The sequence below is a fragment of the Photinus pyralis genome, unplaced genomic scaffold (genome assembly GCF_008802855.1).
Source record: "Photinus pyralis isolate 1611_PpyrPB1 unplaced genomic scaffold, Ppyr1.3 Ppyr1.4_LG10, whole genome shotgun sequence".
Classification (NCBI taxonomy): domain Eukaryota; kingdom Metazoa; phylum Arthropoda; class Insecta; order Coleoptera; family Lampyridae; genus Photinus; species Photinus pyralis.
The window spans coordinates 4,285,701-4,306,741 of record NW_022170250.1 but is presented as its reverse complement, the minus strand read 5'-3'; the positions used below and the strand labels follow the sequence as shown (position 1 = coordinate 4,306,741).

At 37.4% G+C, this 21,041-nt stretch overlaps 1 protein-coding gene across 1 annotated transcript in view; it reads left to right on the top strand.

Moving 5' to 3' along the window:
- LOC116160948 (transcription-associated protein 1) overlaps positions 1 to 21,041 on the top strand; it is a 70,120-nt gene that overhangs the window by 30,510 nt on the left and 18,569 nt on the right. The window contains 11 exon segments of the mRNA XM_031474101.1: positions 796 to 1,221; positions 1,267 to 1,545; positions 6,566 to 6,727; positions 6,780 to 7,037; positions 7,085 to 7,367; positions 7,418 to 7,623; positions 13,439 to 13,606; positions 13,659 to 14,324; positions 14,371 to 14,939; positions 18,290 to 18,528; positions 18,580 to 18,722. Of these exon segments, the coding sequence (XP_031329961.1) occupies positions 796 to 1,221; positions 1,267 to 1,545; positions 6,566 to 6,727; positions 6,780 to 7,037; positions 7,085 to 7,367; positions 7,418 to 7,623; positions 13,439 to 13,606; positions 13,659 to 14,324; positions 14,371 to 14,939; positions 18,290 to 18,528; positions 18,580 to 18,722 (3,399 nt within the window).

Here is a 21,041-nt window from a genome sequence, read left to right as displayed (position 1 = left end):
TTCATTTTTGCTTTGTCTTACTCTTACTTCTCTTCTTCAATCTTTATTTTCATTCCCATCTCTTCCTCATCTTCACATTCTCCCCCCCCCCTGACTGATGTTGACTTTGAAAGGTGTGTATACAACTTACATCCGCCAACCAATGTCTCACACCTAGCATTCGCATGCTTCTGGTGATAATGTGTGTGGTAAAGTAATATAACTTTTGCAGTGGGGGGGGGGGGGGGGGGAGCTTCGTGTTACCCTTCATGGTATTCTAATGAAAGGTCTCATCGAAAGGAATTGGTTTCTACAAACAATAACTTTCTTCCGCGACTCCTTTTCGTGATCTGTGGGTGACGGGGGTGGGGTAGACATTGGTTTTATCTTTCATGGAATCTAATTACAAGTATCAACGAAAGGAACTGTTTTCCACCAACTACCGGATTTCGCCCTTGCCCCTTATCAAAATGGAGGGGGGGGGGCTGCTAATGAAAAGTCAACGAAAGGCATTAATTTCTACCAACTACAGTTCTGCTCCCCGACCTCTTGTCGTGATCGGTGTGTGTTCATCTTCCCCCCATTTTCAGGTTTTACTAATCGCTATTTGGAAGCGCCAAGATCGACGAGACTCCTTGAAATTAGCTCTGCAATCCATAACACAGCCACCACCAAGAAGCGCTAGTAGTATGGGAGTCACTTTGACAGGTTTCAAAGGTCACCCATAGAGGGCGACACCGTCTTTTATTTTGAAAATTCGCCGCGAGGACACAATTTCGTGTCTTGCAATCTTAGACATTAACCGAACCATTTCAGATTCATCAAGCGATGCGTCCGTTACTGCTGACTTTGGGCGATGTGAAGAATTTAAGTTTGAACAGTGTAAAAATGCTATCGTACCTAACGCAATTGTTCCCGAACGAGTTCAACGAAAAATTGTGCCAGCAACTGCTGGAGATACTCAAAGAGTTGGTCAACAATCTTGTTCAGAATCACAAGAGCATAACCGGAATTTCGAAAAAGGGCGACGAAGAGCAAAAGATTGTGACCATCATAAATATATTTCATCAAACACCCGCCGCCTCCGCCAAATTCATTAAGCAACTCTGCGTTCTTATCATACGATCGGAGCAGGCGATGTTCGTCGAGGCCAGTTCGCCATTTCGCGAGGTCCTGATGAAGTTTTTACTGCGCTATCCCGCCGAAACCGTCGATACGTTCCTGCAGGACGCGCTAATTAAGGTAAGGGATACAAATGAGGCGCATAATCTGACCGATCTCCCTTAGGATCATCCGTTCAGTAGGTACCTTACCTTTTTACTGAAACACCCCAATGGTAAAGTGTTCCGTGACCATATCCAAACTCTGGAAGTGCGTCGGTTGATCACGATGGCCTTGGCTAATACGCACATTAGCTTTAATTTGACTGAAGATGAACGTAACGAGCTCCAACATCAGAGTATTAGAATCGTGTCGATTTTAATCAAACACGATGATCAGTGGCTATCGACGCAGCAGGAGCTTGTCGAAGCTTTGAAACAAATTTGGTGCAACGATGAGTATCAGGTAAGGTGGGGGAAGTTTAAAATTAACCTTAATTAATAGCACAATCACTCAGCCTGTGGGTAAGTATATGTTTCCATCTTTTTTCATTTCCTCACACTTTACTAGTTTTTTGTCTTCTTCCATCCTATCTTGATCTTACTCATCTTTCTTGCCTTCTCCATTTTCGTCCCTCTCCTAACCCTTCTTGGATCCTTCATCTTCGTTCTGACCTTGTTTTGAGCTTGATCTTCATTTTAAACTGCAGCGTGAGAGTCTCCTACTTCATAATCTTACCCATCTTCTACATTTCGCCATCTTTCCTCGCCTGGTCTTTCTCATTATCTTTATCTCGTATTTCATCTTCTTATTCATTTCCCTCTTCCTCCTGCTCCTTCTGTGACATCTTTGACTGAACTTTTACTATTTTCCTATTCCTTGTAATCTTTCCTTTCCTCCTTTTGCTTATATTCTTCATTTTCCATTTCTTCTTTCTCATATTCCTCATATCTAATAATTTTGCCTTTTTATCATATTTTTTTTAATTTTTCTCATATTCTTCATATTCTCCGTCTTCATAATCCTTTGCATCTTCCTCCGTCCTTCACCTTTATCTTTTTTTGTTCTCTCGTTCTTCGTCTTCCTAACGATTTGCATCTTTCTTATTTTCCTCGTTTTCATCATATTTTTTATTTTGCGCATTCGCTTCAATCATACTTGCAACTAGGGCCAGGGAAAGTGCCAACTATGGCGTCTTCTTCTGGTTTCCTTCAGTGGCCACTACCACTTTTTTTCGGTTTTCCGACGGCTTTTTGAGGCGCTCCTCTACTGATAGCTTATTTTTTTTCCTTTTCTTTTTCTGCATCTTCCTTTTCATTTTTGGAACTTTAGCATCTAAATATATATTGATCTTCATCCTGTTATTCCGTATCATCTTCCTTGCCTGCTTCACATCCACCTCCCTCATCGTCCCTCATTTTCCTCAGATTGCTCATCTTCATATTTTCCATATTCATCTTCTTTTTTGCCTGATTCGTGCTATTTCTCTGTCTTCTCTTCGTTCCACCTTTTCCTCTTTATCATGTACTCCATTTCTTTTTTCATTTTCTTACACTAGACCAGATTTTCCTGCTTCGTCATCTTCGTCGCCTTCCCCACCTTCTTCACTCGGAATCCTCTTCGAATCTTTATCTTCCACATCCTCCTCGTTCTGTTTTGCTCACATTCTGTACCTTCAATTTCCGTATTTTACTCATATCTTCATCTTAATCCTGTTTTAATCTTGATCTTCATTTTAATCTTGCTGCATCCTTCCTTTTATTGCACGTTGTTTGACGTCTCTTGGCCTACTCTTGCTCATCCCCCCCCCCTTCCATATTTTTCATTTCCTCACACAAATAGTTGTTTCATCTTCTTTATCGCCCCACCTCCATCTTGCTCATCTACCTCGCGTTTCCTATCGTTTTCCCTCTCCTAATCTTCCTCTGATGCTCATCCTCCCACATCCTTCATTTTCCGCATCGTTTGATTCACCTCTATGTTTACTCCACATGATTTACAGTTTCTTCTCAAACTTTTCCCCCTTTATTTTCATCTCCGTCATGTTCATCGGTATGATCATCTTCCTTGCCTGCTTCACCTCCACCTCACTCTTTTGTGGTCTCCTGCATTTCGTTCATTTTTATACTCCATCTTCATCACCTTCATATTTCTCTTTTTTTGTCTGCCTCATTCTCCTTAATTTTTTTCATGTTTTCCATCTTTTTTCATATAGTGTTTTCGTCTTCCTCATTTTCTTCACTTCTTCGATTCTTCACACGATTTTCCACATCATCTTCGTTCTGACTTTCCGAATCTTGTTTTGCGCTTCATATTCATTTTTGTCTTTAAATTTTCTGCTGCATCCTGCAACTCTCTTACTTCACGATCTTGTCCATCTTCTCCATTTCGCCTCTGCTTTCTCGCCTTGTCTTTCTCATATTTTCATCTTCTTTTTTAGTTTTTTAGTCTCTTGATCTTTTGCCCTTTTTCGTCTATTCCTTCATCTTCCTCATTTTGATCTTGATCGTCATCTGCGTGTATCTTCCCGACCTTGCTTCTTTATATTTCTCATATTCTTCATGACCTTTCTTTACCTCCTTCATTGTTTTTTTGTTCGCTCGTTTTCTCGTCTTCCTGACAATTCTCATCTTTATTTTCCTCGGTTTGATCATTTTTTTTCTCCTCCATTTTTCCTACTCTCTTCAGTTTATTCATTACAACCATGACCAAGGAAATTGTCTGCTCATTTTTCTTTTTCTCCCATCTTCCTTTTCATTTTCCCAAACTTTTTCATTTTCTTCCTGTTCATCTGCATCATCTTCCTTACCTGCTTCACATCCATCTCCCTCCTTTGTCGTCTGCTTCATGTTCATGCTCATATTCAAATTGTCCATCTGCACTTTCTTTATTTTCTTCTTTTTTGTCTGCTTGATCTTTTTCTTTTTTGCGTTCTGTATTTTTCTCTTCTTCATCATTTTCTACACTATACTAGTTTTTTCACCCCATCTTCCCCGCCAATTTTTTTTACTCAGATTCTTTATCTTCCACATCCTCCTCGTTCTGACTTTTACTCACACTCCTTATCTTCATTTTCCGCATTTTGCTCACATTCCTCATCTCATCTTCTTCATCTGGATTCTATTTGATCTTGATCTTTATGTCAATCTTTTAAATATTCTGCTGGATCCTTCTTTTTATCGCAGGTTTCCTTACTTCACAATCTCGCCCATCTCAATTAGCCCACTTTTACCTCGCCATGTCTTTCTCATCCTCATATATGTATTTATCTTGTATTTTTCCTTCTTTTTTATATTCCTCAACATCTTTCATTTCCTCATCTGCATCACTTTGTTTCTTCTTTTTTATATTAATCTACATATTCTTGATGTGGCCTTTCGTTTCTACCTCCTCTTCATTTCCCTGATCTTTGATTTTGACTATGCCTAGCATCCTTACGAATCTTCTCCTGCACTTGCTCTATTTGTCCATTCTTTTCATTTTTTTTTATTTACCTCTCCACGCTTGCCTTCTAAACCTTTTCGTCTGCGGTTTCCCTGGCTTTCTCTTCCCTGCCTTTCCCCCTTCTCCCCTCACTATCTTCCTCATTTTGATATTGATCGTCATCTGTATGTATCTTCGTGAGCTTTTATGCTCATTATTTTCTTTCCCATTCTCCCATTTTTCTCGTTCTTATTTTTCCCGTTTTTGTCATCTTTATCTTTCTTATCTGCCCCAATGATTTTCATCTCACTCTACTTTATCATATTTCCCGTCCTTCTTCACCTTCTTCATTGTTTTTTGTTTTCTCGTTTTTTTCTTCATAATCTTACTCCTCGTTTGCTCTATCATTCTTACTTTTCGCCGGTTCATCTCGATTTTCCGGATCTTCCCCATCCTTTTCATATTCATCTTAATTTTGATTTTCATGTTGACGTTGATCTTCACCTCTTACTAACCCTGCCGAATCTTTTCTACCTTTACTATCTTTTCCTTCTTCATTTTTATCTTAATTGGATCTCTCATCTGTATCCCTCTTATTGAATAGAGCCGAACCTGGCTCAGTTCAAGGTTGCTCGCCCCCAGGTGGCGATCTTGGAAAGTAGGCCAAGGTGACGCGTCACGTTGCTGTGTCCTTGGAAATTAGATCAAGGTGAAACTCGCCAGCCACGTGGGCGTTGACTAAGGAAACTAGGTCAAGGTGAAAGTCGATTGCCACGTGGGCGGTGGCTTCGGAAATTAGGTAAAGGTGGAAGTTGCGTGCCACGTGGGTGGTGACCTTGGAGAGTAAGCAGCGGTAAAGATCAAAGAGCAAGATGTAGCGATCGTATTTAATTTTTTGGGGTGTCAAATTATATTTACAAGGTCAATCGATGTGGTATTAAATTACATTTTAAAGCGCATTCAAGGTCATTGACTCCATGGTGTTAAATTACATGTTCGAGGTCATCCAAGGTCAATTACCCCAATTGTGGTGTCAAATTACATTTTCAACGTCATCTAAGGTCAGTGATCCCAATTGTGGTGTCAGAATTTATTTTCAATAACATCCAAGGTCAATGGCTCCCATTTTTGTGTTATTACAATTTAAATGGTATACAAAGTCAATGACTGCTTTTTTAATGCTTAATTACATTCTCCCAAGGTCAACGAACCTATTTTTGCGGTTTCAAATTATATTTTCAAGGGCATACAAGGCCAATAAACTACCATTTTTAGTTATAAGTTCATTGACCTCCATTCTTGCGATGTCATATTTCATTTCCTAAGGTCAATGACCTCATTTTTTGCTATATCAAATGTCACTTTCAAGGTTATTCCAGGTCAACCGCCCCTGTTTGAGTGTCAAATTTCATTTTTCTGGGTCATCCAAGGCCAATGACCTCAAAAAATTAAAAAATATTCACTTTCAAGTTCAACAGTTCTTATTTCAGTTTCAAATTTCATTTTTAAATGTCATACAGTGGCAATGACATCGGATGACCTTGAAAATGTAATTTGATACCGCAACAAAACGAGGCCAACGATCTCGCATGACCTTGAATATTTATGGGGTCAATGAAGAAATTCAGTCATGGATTTAAAATGCCATTGAAACTGTAATTTGACAGCACAAAAATGGAAGCCATTGACCTTGGATGATATTGGAAATGAATTCTGACGCCACAATTGAGGTCGATGATCTTAGATGATATTGAGAATGTAATTTGACACTACAATTGGGATAATCGACCTTGGTTGACCTCGAACATGTAATTTAACACTATGGGGCCAATGACCTTGAATGCGCTTAAAAATGTAATTTAACACCACATCGATTGACCTTGTAAATATAATTTGACACCCCAAAAAATGAAATACGATCGCTCTCAAGTTTTTTTGTTTTTTCATTTCCATTTGCGGACTGAAGTCATTATCGCCATTGTAAGCGATGGGTTAGTGGCCGGGAGAAGGGCAAAGTGATTGTGCCGAACGTGATATTTTTTAAGTAACCATTTCACTTTAGGAGAGACACAAAAAGGCCGATACGGTTGAGTACACCCACTGGAAGGAACCAAAGCTGCTAGTGAAAATACTACTTCACTACTTTTGCCATCATCCAACTGACATCGACTTATTGTTCCAACTGTTACGGGCCACATGCGATCGCTTTATACCCGACTTTCAGGTGAGCTACCCCAGTGCGTTTTTGTTCCGAAACTTCACGCCGCCGTCTACAGTTTTTAAGGGACTTCCTGGAAAATACGGTCTCGCAAAATTACACGCTCGAATGGAAGAGGTCTGCATTTTTCCGTTTTGTCGAACATTTCCCTTTAAAGACCATGTCTCAGACGCTTAAAGCGAAAGTTTTGCAATTGGTCCTGATACCGTGCTTCGCTGTCAGTTTCGAGAGAGGGGAAACCAACAAGCTGATAGGCAGCATGCCGGCTCCGTATCAAGACAGTCCCGAGAACGTGATGTCGGTGTTTATTAATAAAGTGAGGCTTTCGCTTCGAAATTCCAGAACTTATTTAATTTGTTGCAGTTGATCGATCCGGATATTCCGTTTCCGTTCACAGTGTCCGACTGCGTGAGAATATCGCTGTTGCAGTTCTCCTGTTTACTGGTCGAGCAGGCCAGTTTGCACATCCACGATCACGACGCGAGTAACAAAGCGCAGGGTTTCAAGTTGCGTAAATTGATGACGTTCGCCTGGCCGTGTCTCTTGGTTAAAAATTGCGTCGATCCGGCGACGCGTTACCACGGACATCTGCTGCTATCGCACATCATAGACAAGTTCGCAATTCATAGAAAGATTGTTCTTCAGGGTACGTTAATGGCCGACCTTGCGACGCACACGTTACACGTTTCTTTTCAGTTTTCCATAGCTTACTGAAGGCGCACGCGGTTGAAGCCAGAAGCGTGGTGCGACAGGCGCTCGAGATTTTGACGCCTTCCATGCCCGTGCGTATGGAGGAGGGAAACACGATGCTGGTGCACTGGACCAAGAAAATTATCGTCGATGAGGGACATTCCATGCAGCAGCTCTTTCACATTCTGCAGTTGGTTGTTAAGCATTACAAGGTTTGTGTGCACTTAAATGGGCAAGTTTTAATGCGCACTTTGGCAATTCAAAGATTTGATTCATACTTGTAGCTGATTATATAGGTCGGTGGGCATGCGAGGTGAGGCGGCGCAGCCTCCGAAACCGAGCGTATGCCCCATTCAAGAAAACACAATTTTCCAAAGGCGACTTTACCAAATACTTCCGTAAATTCTCACGAAATCTATAATCTGCAGTTCAACGCAAGTGACTCTTCGCCTCTTCACGCGCATTGTCCCTCGCATGGACTAATTTGAGTCTATGGTCCGCGTAAACTTACTTAAATTTTTGTTTAAACCACTCAACGCGAACGCTATCGTGGCTTAACGCGCATTGCCCCACTGCTTAGCACCAACAACCTAATTCTCATTAGGTACCTTTGTTTTTGAATTAGCACCCATTCTGGGACGTACAACCTTTTCCACCAGCCAATGGGATCTCTATTTGAGCTGTCGAATCATTTTTACCGCATTTTTTAAGAATTAAAAAAATGTGCTATTGTTTCCGTTTGGTCCGTCCGTCCATACGGACCCACTTTCACCGTTTTGAACTACTTCTAGGGGAATGGTCCTACAGTCCTGGAATTTTTTGCAGTAGGTGTGCCAGACGGTCATCAAATTTCGCTGTCTAAAAGGGGGGCCCCCCCACGGATTATTTCCTGAGATGCTGTTTTTGAAAGTAAAACGTGCATAACTTTTATATACAACATGACGAATAAATATTATTATTATCAACCAATTGGTCTCAGATTTTGCATACGCATGCCTTTAGTGGTGCCAAGGTAAAATTTAGAAAATGGGGGGGGGGGGGGGGTAACACATGTCTCATCGAAATAAATTGGTTTGTACAAAACTATAATTTTCCCGTGCGACTCTTTTTCGAGATCAGTGAGCGACGGGGCCTGAGGGGGGGGTTTTAAAATTAATTTTATCTCATTGTATTCTAATTAAAAGTCTCAACGAAAGGAACCAGTTTTCTACAAAACTACTGTCCTTTTTCTGTCTTATCAAAGTACAGGGGGAGGGGGGGGGGGAGTGGAACTAGTTTTATCCTTCATGGTACTCTAATGAGAGGTCTCAACGAAAGGAATTAATTTATACTAACCATAGTTATTCTTTTAGAAATACAGAGTTTAACCAACCACAATATTTCTTTCTACAAGCGTATATTTACAAAAAGGATACAAGACTGAAGCGTTATTTTGATTGACAGTTTTTGACATAAATATACTAACTCGATAATTTACAATAGTCTTCCTCCTCGATCCCTTGTCGTGATCGGTTATAATTCCTTATATCTTAAGAGGAAAGTACCTACAAAGGGCGATTGGGACGTCTGGAAGAAATTTGTGCACCTTCTGATCTATTGTGCGTGTCTCAGTATGTTACTCTGGGAGAGGCAGTTTGTTAAAAAATCTGAGGGTCCGTTAACTTGCCCCCCCCCCCTACTCACACCCACTTAGAGATTTGCGCCATTATCGTTTTTTGAGAAATCCGAAAATACATTGGGAGCCCAGAGTGTAGCCCCCCCCCCCCCCCCCCCCCCCCCCGTATTTTGTACCTATACCATCTGATACATTTGGATAAGATCCCAAACACCGAATTCGAATTAAACGTCCTGTAGCGGGCTCCCAGTGCAATACTATCTCTAATCTTTATAGTTTCTATGGTGTCTATGTAGCCTCCACAGTCTACAATGTGTTATAGTGCCTATAGTATGCATAGTCTCTATGTGATCTATAGTCTATGTAGTCTTTTTACCCCTACAGTCTCTATCATTTCTATAGTGTCTATAGCTTCTACAGTCCCTATAGCGTCTTTAACCTCTGTACTCTATAGTAGTGTATTATAGTTTCTGTTATTATTTATTTTATTTTAATTTTTTGGACTTCTACTCCCCGTAGCCACATGGGCACATGCAACATTTGTAGTCCGTATATAGTCTATAACCTCTATAATTTCTCTAATATCCATAGTTACAGTCTCTACAATGTATTATAGTTTCTATAGTGTGCGTAGGTTTTTATAGTTCCTGTAGTAGGGGTGTAGTCTATAGCTTTTTAATCCCTACAGTCTATAGTGGTTTATAGTTTCTATAGTATGCATTGTTTGTATTCTAGATTTTTTCTTAATTTTTGAATTTTTCTGAACTCTGAATTCTCTTTCAATTTTTTCAATTTATGTGAAGTCCCAATTTTCTTTTTGAAGCTGTGTCCCAGTTTTTAGCGCATTTTTGAAAAAAATACGCTATAATATTCGTTATGGCTGGCTGGCCGGCTGTCCGGGTGAGATCTCAGCAACTACGATAGCTAGAGACTTCAAATTTTCACTAAAAGCTTTCTGCTATAGTGTAGATGTGCAGGCTCTAGTCTATTTTGAGTGAGATTACTTGTGAGATCGATAATTTAAGAAAATAATTTCGATATGGTTATCGGAGGTGCTATAATTTTATCGTTAGATAGCGCTACCAGTATAAAAACTTAATTATTTACTTTGTGATTTGTTTTACAAAATAAAGACTTACCCTCAATTGAAATTAAATAAAATTAATTATTTAACGCAGCCAAAATTACTCGTGAGATCGATAATTTTAAACTTCGCTAATAAAGTACTGACCTGTATTACCAAAAATGCGCTTTAATCATGCATATGCTGATTTACGACTTGTTTTCTATTTTTTCGCAGTTTTCCTAATTTCATCAATGCTCGATTCTCTCAATTTTTATAATTTTTGTTAAATTTGGAATTTGATCGGTCCTTACTTTTTTCTATTTGAATTTTCGTGTACATTTGCAAAAAGTTTGTTTAAGGGCATTTTTTTCAATTTTTGTTCTTAATTTTTTGCCTGTCGATTCGTTGCAAATTTTTGAATTTCTTGAATTTTCTTTAATCTTTTTCAACATTTCTGATTTTTTCTAAACTTTGTGAATCTCTCCGATTATATGAATTTTTATTTTTTTTTGTAGTTGTGCCATAGTTTCTTTTTAATTTTTGGAATCTTGAGCATTCTTCCAATTTCCGGATTTTGTTTAATTCTCCATCTCGTCAATTTTTCTGAAATTTTTTAATCTCTTTGGATTTTTATGAATCGATGACTTTCTATTCATTTTTCTGAATTTTCTGTATTTCTCGAAAATTTTTCTTTGAATTTTGGGAACCTCTTCGAATTTTTCCAATTTACATGTCTTTTCAACTTGTGCCCGATTTGTGAATTTTTTGCAGTTTCTCTAAATTTATGAATGCTCAAACTTTTATAGTTTTTTTTCTATTTTCAGCAAACTTTCAGCGCATTTGTCGAAATTGAAATGCGCGTTTTTTTGGAATCTTCAAACCTATTTTCAATATTTCAATTTTTTTAAAATTCGAGTTGGTAGACTTATCTGAATCTTGGCTTTTCTTAAATTTTTTGAATTTTTCTAAATTTTGTGAACCTCAATATTTCCGGTTTCTTCTGAATTTTGTGAATCTCTTCGATTATATGAGTTTTCTTTGAAGTTGTGCCCGACTTTTTGTAAATGTTCGCTTTCATCATTTGTTGAACTTTTTTGAACATTCCTTCAATTTTCGGATTTTCTAAAATTTTTTGAGTTAGCAAAGTCTTTCTCAATTTCTCTGAATTTGTATGAGTTGTGTATCTACAAATTTTGTTAATTTTTTTTAATATCCGGAATCTTTCTCAATGTTTCTTCTAATTTTTCAAATTTATTTTTAGTTTCTAAATCTTATGAATCATGAATTTTCCTTGAAGTTGTGTTTTTCATTTTTTTTAAATTTTCATAATTTTTCGGATTTTTTTGAATTGTTAATTTTCAATGAGTGGATTTTTTTTCTCTATGATTCTGATCTTTCCTAATTCTTTTAATGTACATATTGGAATCCTTAGTTTTCGTTTAAGTTGTGCACGAGTTTTTATAATTTTTTAAAATGTTTTGAATATTGTATATAAATCTGAAATTTTGTGTGCACTCCTTTTCTTAAAATGAACCGCGCGATATTTTCGGAATGTTAAACTTTATTTTCGAATTTTTTAATCCCTTAAATTTTGAAATTCCGAATGTTATTATCTTTTCTCATTTCTTTTTGAAATTTTGTAAATCTCAATTTTTATGAATTGTTGAATTTTTCCCAATTTTTATGAATTTTCCGAACCTAAAATCTATTTTTACCATTAATTTTCCTTGAAATTGTCTCAAGTTTTCTGAAATTTGTTAATATGTATTTTTGCATTTGTATGAATTGGGGATCCTCTACGAAATTTGTTAATTTTTTTTAATTTTTGGAATGTTTCTCAATGGTACTGCAAGATTTTCTGTTTGAAATTTATTTGAATTGTTAGTTTCTAAATTTATTTAAATTTTATGTATTTGAATTTTTGAAAACATTTCCAACTTTCTTAGATTCTTTGAGATTTTTCGAATTTTGGTAGGTTCTGCGAATATCCCCATTTGATATGAAGCCCTTTTTTTGAATCTCCAAATTATTCCTTTCTGGGCGTTTCCAATTTTTGTGAACTGTCCTAATTACTCCTAAATTTTAAAATTTACTTCAAAAAAGGGTTTTTACATTTTTTTTTGTGTTTTTAATTTGTTCAATTTTTTTCAAAATTTCTGATACTCAAAAATGACACACGACTTTTTTGGAATTGCTGAATTTTCTGAATCATTCTCGACGTTTACCCAATTTTGTGAATTTATCAATTTATGTGATTTCTTAAGTTTCTTTAAAGTTGTATCGAATTTTTTAAAATTTTCCTGAAATGCTTCTGAATGTGCGATTTATTTTCAATTTTTATAATTCTTTTCTGATTTGCAAGTGTGCCAGTTTTTTGAACTGTAAGAATTTTGAATATTCTTTCAAAATTTTTATGTACGATCCTCTTTCAATTATTATACATACTTGTTTAATATTATATATAATGTGCTTGAAATTTTGTCTACAGTTGTGTACAAAAATGAAGTGCGCCCGATTTTTTGAATTTCTGGAATTTTTGAATCTCTTACGAATTTCAGAAAAATTAGACTAAAAAAATCCGAAAATTGGAAGAATGTCTTATATTTCAAAAATTCAAAAAATCTCACGCCCTTCGTTTTTGAAAGAGCTAAAAAATTAATGAAAATGTTGGAATATTGGGTTTAAGTTAGGCACAGGTTGTTATAATTTTTTTAAATGTGTAAACTCATTTTTTTTAAATATTTTCCGGATAAAGCGTTATACAATTCTGCTTGTAGGTGTAGGTTACAAATCTTAGCTTCAAATAGCAGGTTTCATAGTAGGTACAGATCCCAAGCCAAAATTTTACGTCTTCAAGTCTATATTGTCAAATGTCACATTTAAGGTTAAGGTGTGAAGCGGAGTGTGGTGGCCGAGGTGATTCTATGTTCTTAAAAGCATTTGCTACTTTCGGCGACGTTTCTTACACAATAAAATCTCTTCAGCGTCGTGCTAGAACTTTCGCCATGGAGTGAGGCGAGGCGGCGCAGTCGCCGATGTCGAAAGTTATGCGTTAATCTCCTATACTGTCTTAATCTATCAGTGTCGATTATTTTCCATGCAAAAAGAAATCTCGAGAGAGAGAGAATGTTAAAATGGAAAACGTTTTAGAGCTCCCCACTTTGAAAAAAAAAAGATTTTTGAATTTTTACAAAAATGCTTTTTGAATATTTTGAAAATATAAAATTTTTTAGTGGTACAGGGGTGTTCCATTAAAAAAGTGAGGTTAAGTTGTTAGACGATCCCATTGTGACATTTCGATACGAAGTCCCTAGAGCTATTTTTAAGCTATAACTATTTTACATAGGTCTACTACCCCGTACGACACCATCTTGTTCAGCACATGGTCAATTCAATTCAGAGATTCGGTTTTAGTCCAACCGCAACCTTGGAACATCGAAAATTAGCGGTGGAATTGGCGGAAGTGATCATTAAATGGGAGCTGCACGGAATTAAAGAGGTGGTCGATGCAGACGTGAGTATTGCCTTCAAGTTTTATCGCAACGGCCAACTGAAATCGCTTACAGAACACGTCCGTTGAAAATGTACCGATGAAACGTCCTCCCATTGACGAATCCGTGGAGCCTCCGCAAAAGAAACTAGCCGTTCAGCAACCAGGTATCGCGGGCCCTAGCAGTAGTTTCATCGTGAAAGCTCAACCGGCGAGCCAATCCGAGCCCGGGCAGTCGAAGCCGATCGACCGCTTACACACGGACAACGTTTTAAACTTTTTGCTACGCCTGGCTTGCCAAGTCAACGATCCCGCCCCTGCGAATCCCACCAATCCCGCCGTGAGTAGCCCGGGCGAGCTTCTGTCGAGGCGTTGCGTCATTCTGCTGAAGACTGCTTTAAAACCGGACGTGTGGCCGCAAGCTCCCGACCTTAAGTTGGTGTTCTTCGACAAAATCTTGCTGAGCGTCGACACCCCCAATCCGAATATCGGCAATATCTGCACGGCCTTGGAGTTACTCACATTTCTGTTAACTGTAATGAACAAAGAGCAGATCTTGCCGAATTTTAAGCAGCTGCAGCGCGGTTTGGGCGCGTGCATCACCTCGACTAACGCGAAGATTATCAAATTGATCCACGGATTGTTGAGCAAGCTGATGGCGCTGTTTCCTACGGAACGCGCCAACTCCAACATGACGTGTAAATACGAAGAATTGGAAGTGTTATATTCGACCATTGGAAAAGTAAGTGACCCGCTCACAACATTCAATTCAAGTCTAAATTGCGCAGGTCATCTTCGAGGGACTGTCTAATTTTGAGAAAAACCCAGACGCGAGCCCTTCCAGCTTATTCGGAACGTTAATGATTTTAAAAGCGGCGTGCATCAACAACAACTCCTACATCGATCTCCTAATCACCCCCTTCATGAAGGTACTGCATCGTCTAGCGAAGGAGCACTTGCAACCGACCACGACGGAATCGAGTCCGAGTAGGTGTCCGCGCAATTTGTAAGCGACTAATCCTTTTTGTACCACAGTGACCAGCGAATTACTCATACTGAGCTTGGACTTGGTGAAAACGCGTGTAGTCGTTATGGGGGTTGAAATGCGCAAGACCTTCATCGGTTCTATACTGGTGGGGCTTATAGAGAAAACCACAGATATTAAAATTATGAAGGCGATAACGAAAATGCTGGAGGAGTGGATGAAGAATAAGAACGTCATTACTCTCTCACAAGCGCCCAGTCTGAGAGAAAAGTCGATTCTCTTGGTTAAAATGATGCAGTACATTGAGAAACGGTTTCCTGATGATGCCGAGCTGAACGCCCAATTCTTGGAGCTGGTCAATTATGTGTACACGTAAGTAGTCATTCCAAATATGATGTAGAAGATAAATGAAATCAACATATTGAGAGGATATGAAACGCAATTTAATGATACAAAAATATAGGTAAGAGATCATGATCATATAACAGGAAAATATAGAGGCCCAGCAGGTAATGAATGTAATTTACATTTTTTTAACTTCTTTAAATTCTTTTTAGATGCCAATTTAAATTTTCTGAATTTTAGGCTTCCTCGAATTTTCGGAATCTTTCTCAATTTGTCAAAAATGTTAAAATCTGAAATTTTAAGAACTGGTATTCCCTCTCCAAGTTTTTGATTTCATTTTTCAATTTTTCTGAAATTTTGTGAATCTCCAAATTTTTTGAATTTGTATTTTAATTCTTAATTTTTTAAAAGTTGTATTGAACCGGTGTTTTGTGAACTTTTGGAATTTTGAGTATATTCTGAATTTTTCGCATAACTGAATTCTTTTAAATGTTTAGCTATTTGAATTTCTGGGTACACTTGCTAAAATTTTTAGTGCATTATTGAAGGAATGAAATGCGCGATTTTTTTAGAAGTTTTAACATTTTTTCAATTTTTTTTTCTAAATTTTTTGAATTAGAATTTTATGAATCTCAATTTTTTGAAATTTTTAAATCTCTGATTTATGAATGTTCGATTTCCTTTGAAACTTTGATTTTTTTTAAATTTTCTGAATTTGAATTTTGAAAACCTCATCGAATTTTTCCAATTTACATGAAGTATATTTTTTTCAAGTTGTACTCCATTTTTTTTTTAAATTTTTATGTAAATGAATTCTGCGTACACTTGCTCAAATTGTAGTCCATTATTAAAGGAATGAAGTGCGCGAGTTTTTTTTTGAATTTCTCGAATTGTCTGAAATGTGTAACTCTCTGAATTCGTATGAATTGATCCCGTACGAATTTTGTTAATTTTTCCGAATTTTTTTTAAATTTGAAATTTGGGTACACATACTAAAATGTTTAGTATATCTTTTATTAATAAGGCACGCGTGTTTTTTTTTAAATTTTGGAAATTTTGAACATTCTACCAATTTTGGAATTTTTTCTAATCTGTTAGCCGAATTTTATGAACCTCTATTTTTCTGAAATTTTTTAATCTGTCTGGATTGTTTCCTCTTAATTTCTAAATTATTTTAAATATGAATCTCTGAAAAATGTTTTTCTTAATTTTGAGAATCTTCGAATTTTTCCAATTTATGTGCAGTTGTGCCCGAGTTTTTACCCAATTTTTCGAAGTTTCCCCAATGTTATTCTCTCAATTTAATTTTTGGTCAATTTGGGATTTTTCTAAACGTTCCTTAATTTTTCTTTACATGTGCAAAAAATTATAGCGGGTTTTTTTCAAAAAAGTTCGTGGGTTTTTTGAAATTTGTGCATTTTATCATTTCCGAATTTTTCTTATCTTTTCAGTTAGTCGAACCTTTCTCAATTTTTCTGTTTTTTTCGAATTTTGTAAATCTCCGAATTTTTTGAATTTGTATTTTAATTCTTAATTTTTTTAAAGTTGTATGGAGCCGGTGTTTTGTGAACTTTTGAAATTTTGAACATGTTCGGAATTTTTCGCATAACTGAATTTTTTTAATGTTTAGGTATTTCACTTTCCTGGTACACTACAATTTTAGTGCATATCGAAGGACTGAAATGCGCGAGTTTTTTTAGAATTTTTAACATTTTTGTTTTTTAAATTTTTTGAACTAGCTTAATTTTCTGAATCTCGATTTTTGAAATTTTTAAATCTCTAGATTTATGAATGTTCGATTTCCTGAAACCTTCATTTTTTTAAATTTTCTGAATCTGAATTTTGAAAACCTCATCCAATTTTTTGCAATTTTTGTGAAGTCTGTTTTTTTCAAGTTGTGTCTAATTTTTGAAATTTTTATGTATTTGAATTCTGCGTACACGTGCTCAAATTGTAGTGCATTATTAAAGGAATGAAGTGCGCGACTTTTTTTTGGAAAATCTCGAATTGTCTGAAATGTGCACGTCTCTTTCTCTCTCTGAATTCGTATGCATTGATCCCGTACGAATTTGGTTAATTTTTCTGAATTTTCTTTAATTTTTTATATATTTGATATTTGGGTACACGTACTAAAATGTTTAGTGTATCATTTAAAAATGAGACAAGCGTGTTTTTTTTTTACATTTTGGAAATTTTGAACATTCTACCAATTTTGGAAATTTTTTAAATCTGAGTTTTTTATGAATTGTCGATTTCTTCTTGATTTCTAAATTATTCTAAATATGAAACTCTGAAAATTGTTTTTTCTGAATTTTGAGAATCTTCGAATTTATGTGAAGTTGTGCCCGAGTTTTTTCCCAATTTTTCGAATTCTCTCAATTTAATTTTTGTTAAATTTGGGATTTTTCTAAATGTTCCTTAATTTTTCTGTACATTTGCAAAAAATTATAGCGCGTTTTTCCAAAAAAGTGCGTGGATTTTTTGAAATTTGGTGCATTTTATCATTTCCGCATTTTTCGTACTTTCCAGTTAGTCGACTTATCTGAATCTTTGTCAATTTTGCTGAAATCCGAATTTTTGAATTTTTTGCATTTGCTTAAGAAACAATCTTGCTCAACATTTCGCGACTTTTCCTGAATTTTTTTAATCTCCGATTATTCTTAAATTTCTTTGAAATTGTGCTATAGTTTTTTATTAAATTTTGGAATCTTGAGCATTCTTTCAATTTTCGGATTTTTTTAAATTCTGAATCTCAATTTTTCTGAAATTTTTTAGTCTGGGTTTTTATGAATTGTCGATTTTCTCTTAATTTTTTATTTTTTATGAATTTTGTGAATCTCTTTGATTATATGAATTGTTTTTCTTTGAAGTTGTGCCATAATACACGGTGTCCAAGATAAGGAAGTCTATCATGGGGATTTCCGAAACCATGGTCAAATTAAAGAAAAGATGCGCAATTAAATAGTTATTATTATGCCTTAAACAAAACCAAAAAATTCCGACTACTTCCGAAGATATGCCAGAAATTTGCCCATTTCGTTTTTTTTTCTGATGTCATTTGAACAGGTACAAAAAAATAAAAAGTGAAAAATGAAGTGCGCGGGGTTTTCAAAATTCTTAGAATTTTTCATTTTTTTTTAAAATTTAGCTCTGATTCGCGGTTTTTCTGAAATCTCGTCGATTATATGAGTTTTTTATTTTCTTTTTAGTTGTGCCTGATTTTTTGAATTTTTCTGGAATTTTTATAAATGCCTCTTTATCAGTTTTATCATTTTTAAAAAATTGTTTTTTAATTTTTATGCATTCTTAAATTAAAGGGAGTACACGAGTTTTTTGGTTAATTTAGAGCAGTCCCCAATTTTGCATGATGTTTTTAGAGATGAACAATTGAAACAGACCGAGCTGACCTCTAAACTAGAATCCGCCTTCCTCTCCGGCCTGAGGTGTACCCAACCAAACATCAGGATGAAGTTCTTCAAAGTGTTCGACTCGTCCATGCGTAGAAGATTGCACGATCGTCTGCTGTACATTATTTGCTCACAAAATTGGGATGCGATCGGCTCCCACTATTGGATTAAGCAGTGCATAGAACTTCTGCTCGCCACTGCCTCGACAGGTAATTCTTTCATCATCTTCACAGCTTAGACCGCACTTCCGATTTTTGCAGAGTCCAGAATACAAATGTCGCACGAGAGCGGCATTTTGCCGAACATAACTTCGGTTATCAGTTCGGCGGATGCGTTGCAGAAGGAAGATCTGTTTTCGATTAAACAGGATCCGGTTTTATTCGAAGGGTTTGAAATTAAAGAGGTAAGTACCTATGTAAGTTTTGGTATGATTTTTTTCTTCCATTTTGAGTTTCTCCTCAATACATTTCAGTAATTGGTCAGCAACCGTGCTTTTTAGGCGCTGTTGCCATTGTAAAGTAGGTCGAAGTAAAGTTTGATGACCGAAAGATCAATGGCACGCGGCTCCCTCCTCCCCGCTCTCTTCTGGCAGTGACCTTGAAAAGTAGGCCATATTTTATTTTCAAGGCAATCGGAGGTGCATGACCCTTATTTTTGTGGTCATTTAATTTTCAAGGTTAACAAAGGTCATCGACCCCATTTTTGTAATGTCATTTTATTTTCAAGGCCATCATAAGTCAATGACCCCGTTTTTTGTCGTCAGATTTCGGAAAATATTTCTCCTGGACAGCTTCTTTGTAAGTTGTTATTGGAATTCTGAGAGCTTTTTTTCTCGAATTTATACCAGGGTGTGCCTGGGAGGGTATTCTATACCCCCAGACTCTCAGCATTGGACTTTTCCGGCAAAGAAAGTTGTATATCCCTCCCTAAAAAACGATCACAAGAGCGCTAAAAATTTGACAATTTGTTGGAGTCTAAAACCGGGGGGTCGGGGGGGGGAATAGAATATCTCCCCCCCCCCCCCAGCCATTCCAAGGAAAAAACATTCCCTGAATCTCCTTCGCGAACTGTTATTGGAATTCCAAGAGTTCTTTTTCTCGAATGTAACCTGTGTGTGGCTGGGAGGGTATTCCAGACCCCCCGGTGTTGGATTTTTTAGGCAAAGAAAGTTGGATATCCCTCCCTGAAAAATGATCACAAGAGCGCTAAAAGTTTGACAATTTGTTGGGAGAGTCTAAAACGGAGGGATCTGGGGGGTATGGAATACTCCCCAGCCACACCAAGAAAAGAAACATTCCGTGAATCTCCTTCGCGAACTGTTTTGAATTCCAAGAGCTCTTTTTCTGGAGAGTCGAAGTCTGGGGGGTATGGAATATGGAATGGACCCCCCCCCCCCCTGGGGGGTATGGAATATGGAATGGCCCCCCCCCCCCCCGTGTTGGATTTTTTAGACAAAGAAACTGGGATTTCCCTCCTTAAAAAATGATCACAAGAGCGCTAAAGGTTTGACAATTTGTTGGAGAGTCGAAGACCGGGGATCTGGGGGGTATGGAACAGTTCGCGAAGGAGATTCACGGAATGTTTCTTTTCTTGGTGTGGCTGGGGAGTATTCCATACCCTAGGATTCCATACCCCCCAGACCCCCAGATCTTAGACTCTCCAACAAATTGTCAAACCTTTAACGGTATTGTTATCATTTTTTAGGGAGGGATATCCCACTTTCTTTGTCTAAAAAATCCAACACGGGGGGGTCTGGGGGGTGTACCCCCCAGCCACACCAAGAAAAGAAACATTTCGTGAATCATTTTTTAGGGAGAGATATCCCACTTTCTTTGTCTAAAAAACCCAACACGGGGGGGTCTGGGGGAAACATTTCGTGAATCTCCTTCGCGAACTGTCATTGGAATTCCAAGAGCTCTTTCTCTCGAGTGTAACCTGTGTGTGGTTGGGGGGTATTCCATACTCCTCAGACCCCCGGTGTTGGATTTTTTAGACAAAGAAAGTTGGATATCCCTCCCTGAAAAATGATCACAAGAGTGCTAAAAGTTTGACAATTTGTTGGATAAGTCTAAAACCGGGGGGTATGGAATACCCCCCAGCCACACCAAGAAAAGAAACATTCCGTGAATCTCCTTCGCGAACTGTTTTTGGAATTCCAAGAGCTCTTTTTCTCAAGTGTAACCTGTGCGTGGCTGGGGGGTATTCCACACCCCCCAGACCCCCCGGTATTGGATTTTTTAGGCAAAGAAAGTTGGATATCCCTCCCTGAAAAACGATCGCAAGAGCGCTAAAAGTTTGACAATTTGTTGGAGAGTCTAAGACTGGGGGGTCTATCCCAGCCACACACAGGTTACATTTGAGAAAAAGAACTCTTGGAATTCCAATGACAGTTCGTGAAGGAGATTCGCGGAATGTTTCTTTTCTTGGTGTGGCTGGGGGGGTACACCCCCCAGAGCCCCCCGTGTTGGATTTTTTAGACAAAGAAAGTGTGATTTCCCTCCTTAAAAAATGATCACAAGAGCGCTAAAGGTTTGACAATTTGTTGGAGAGTTTAAGACCGGGGGGTCTCAGAGACCCCCCGGTTTTGGGTTTATCAGGTAAAGATATTTGGATGCTTTTCCCTGAAAAATGGTCACAAGGGTCCTAAAAATTTGGCAATTTGACCGGGGGGTCTGGGGGGTATGGCAGCCACACAGAGGAAAGAAATATTCCGTGAATCTCC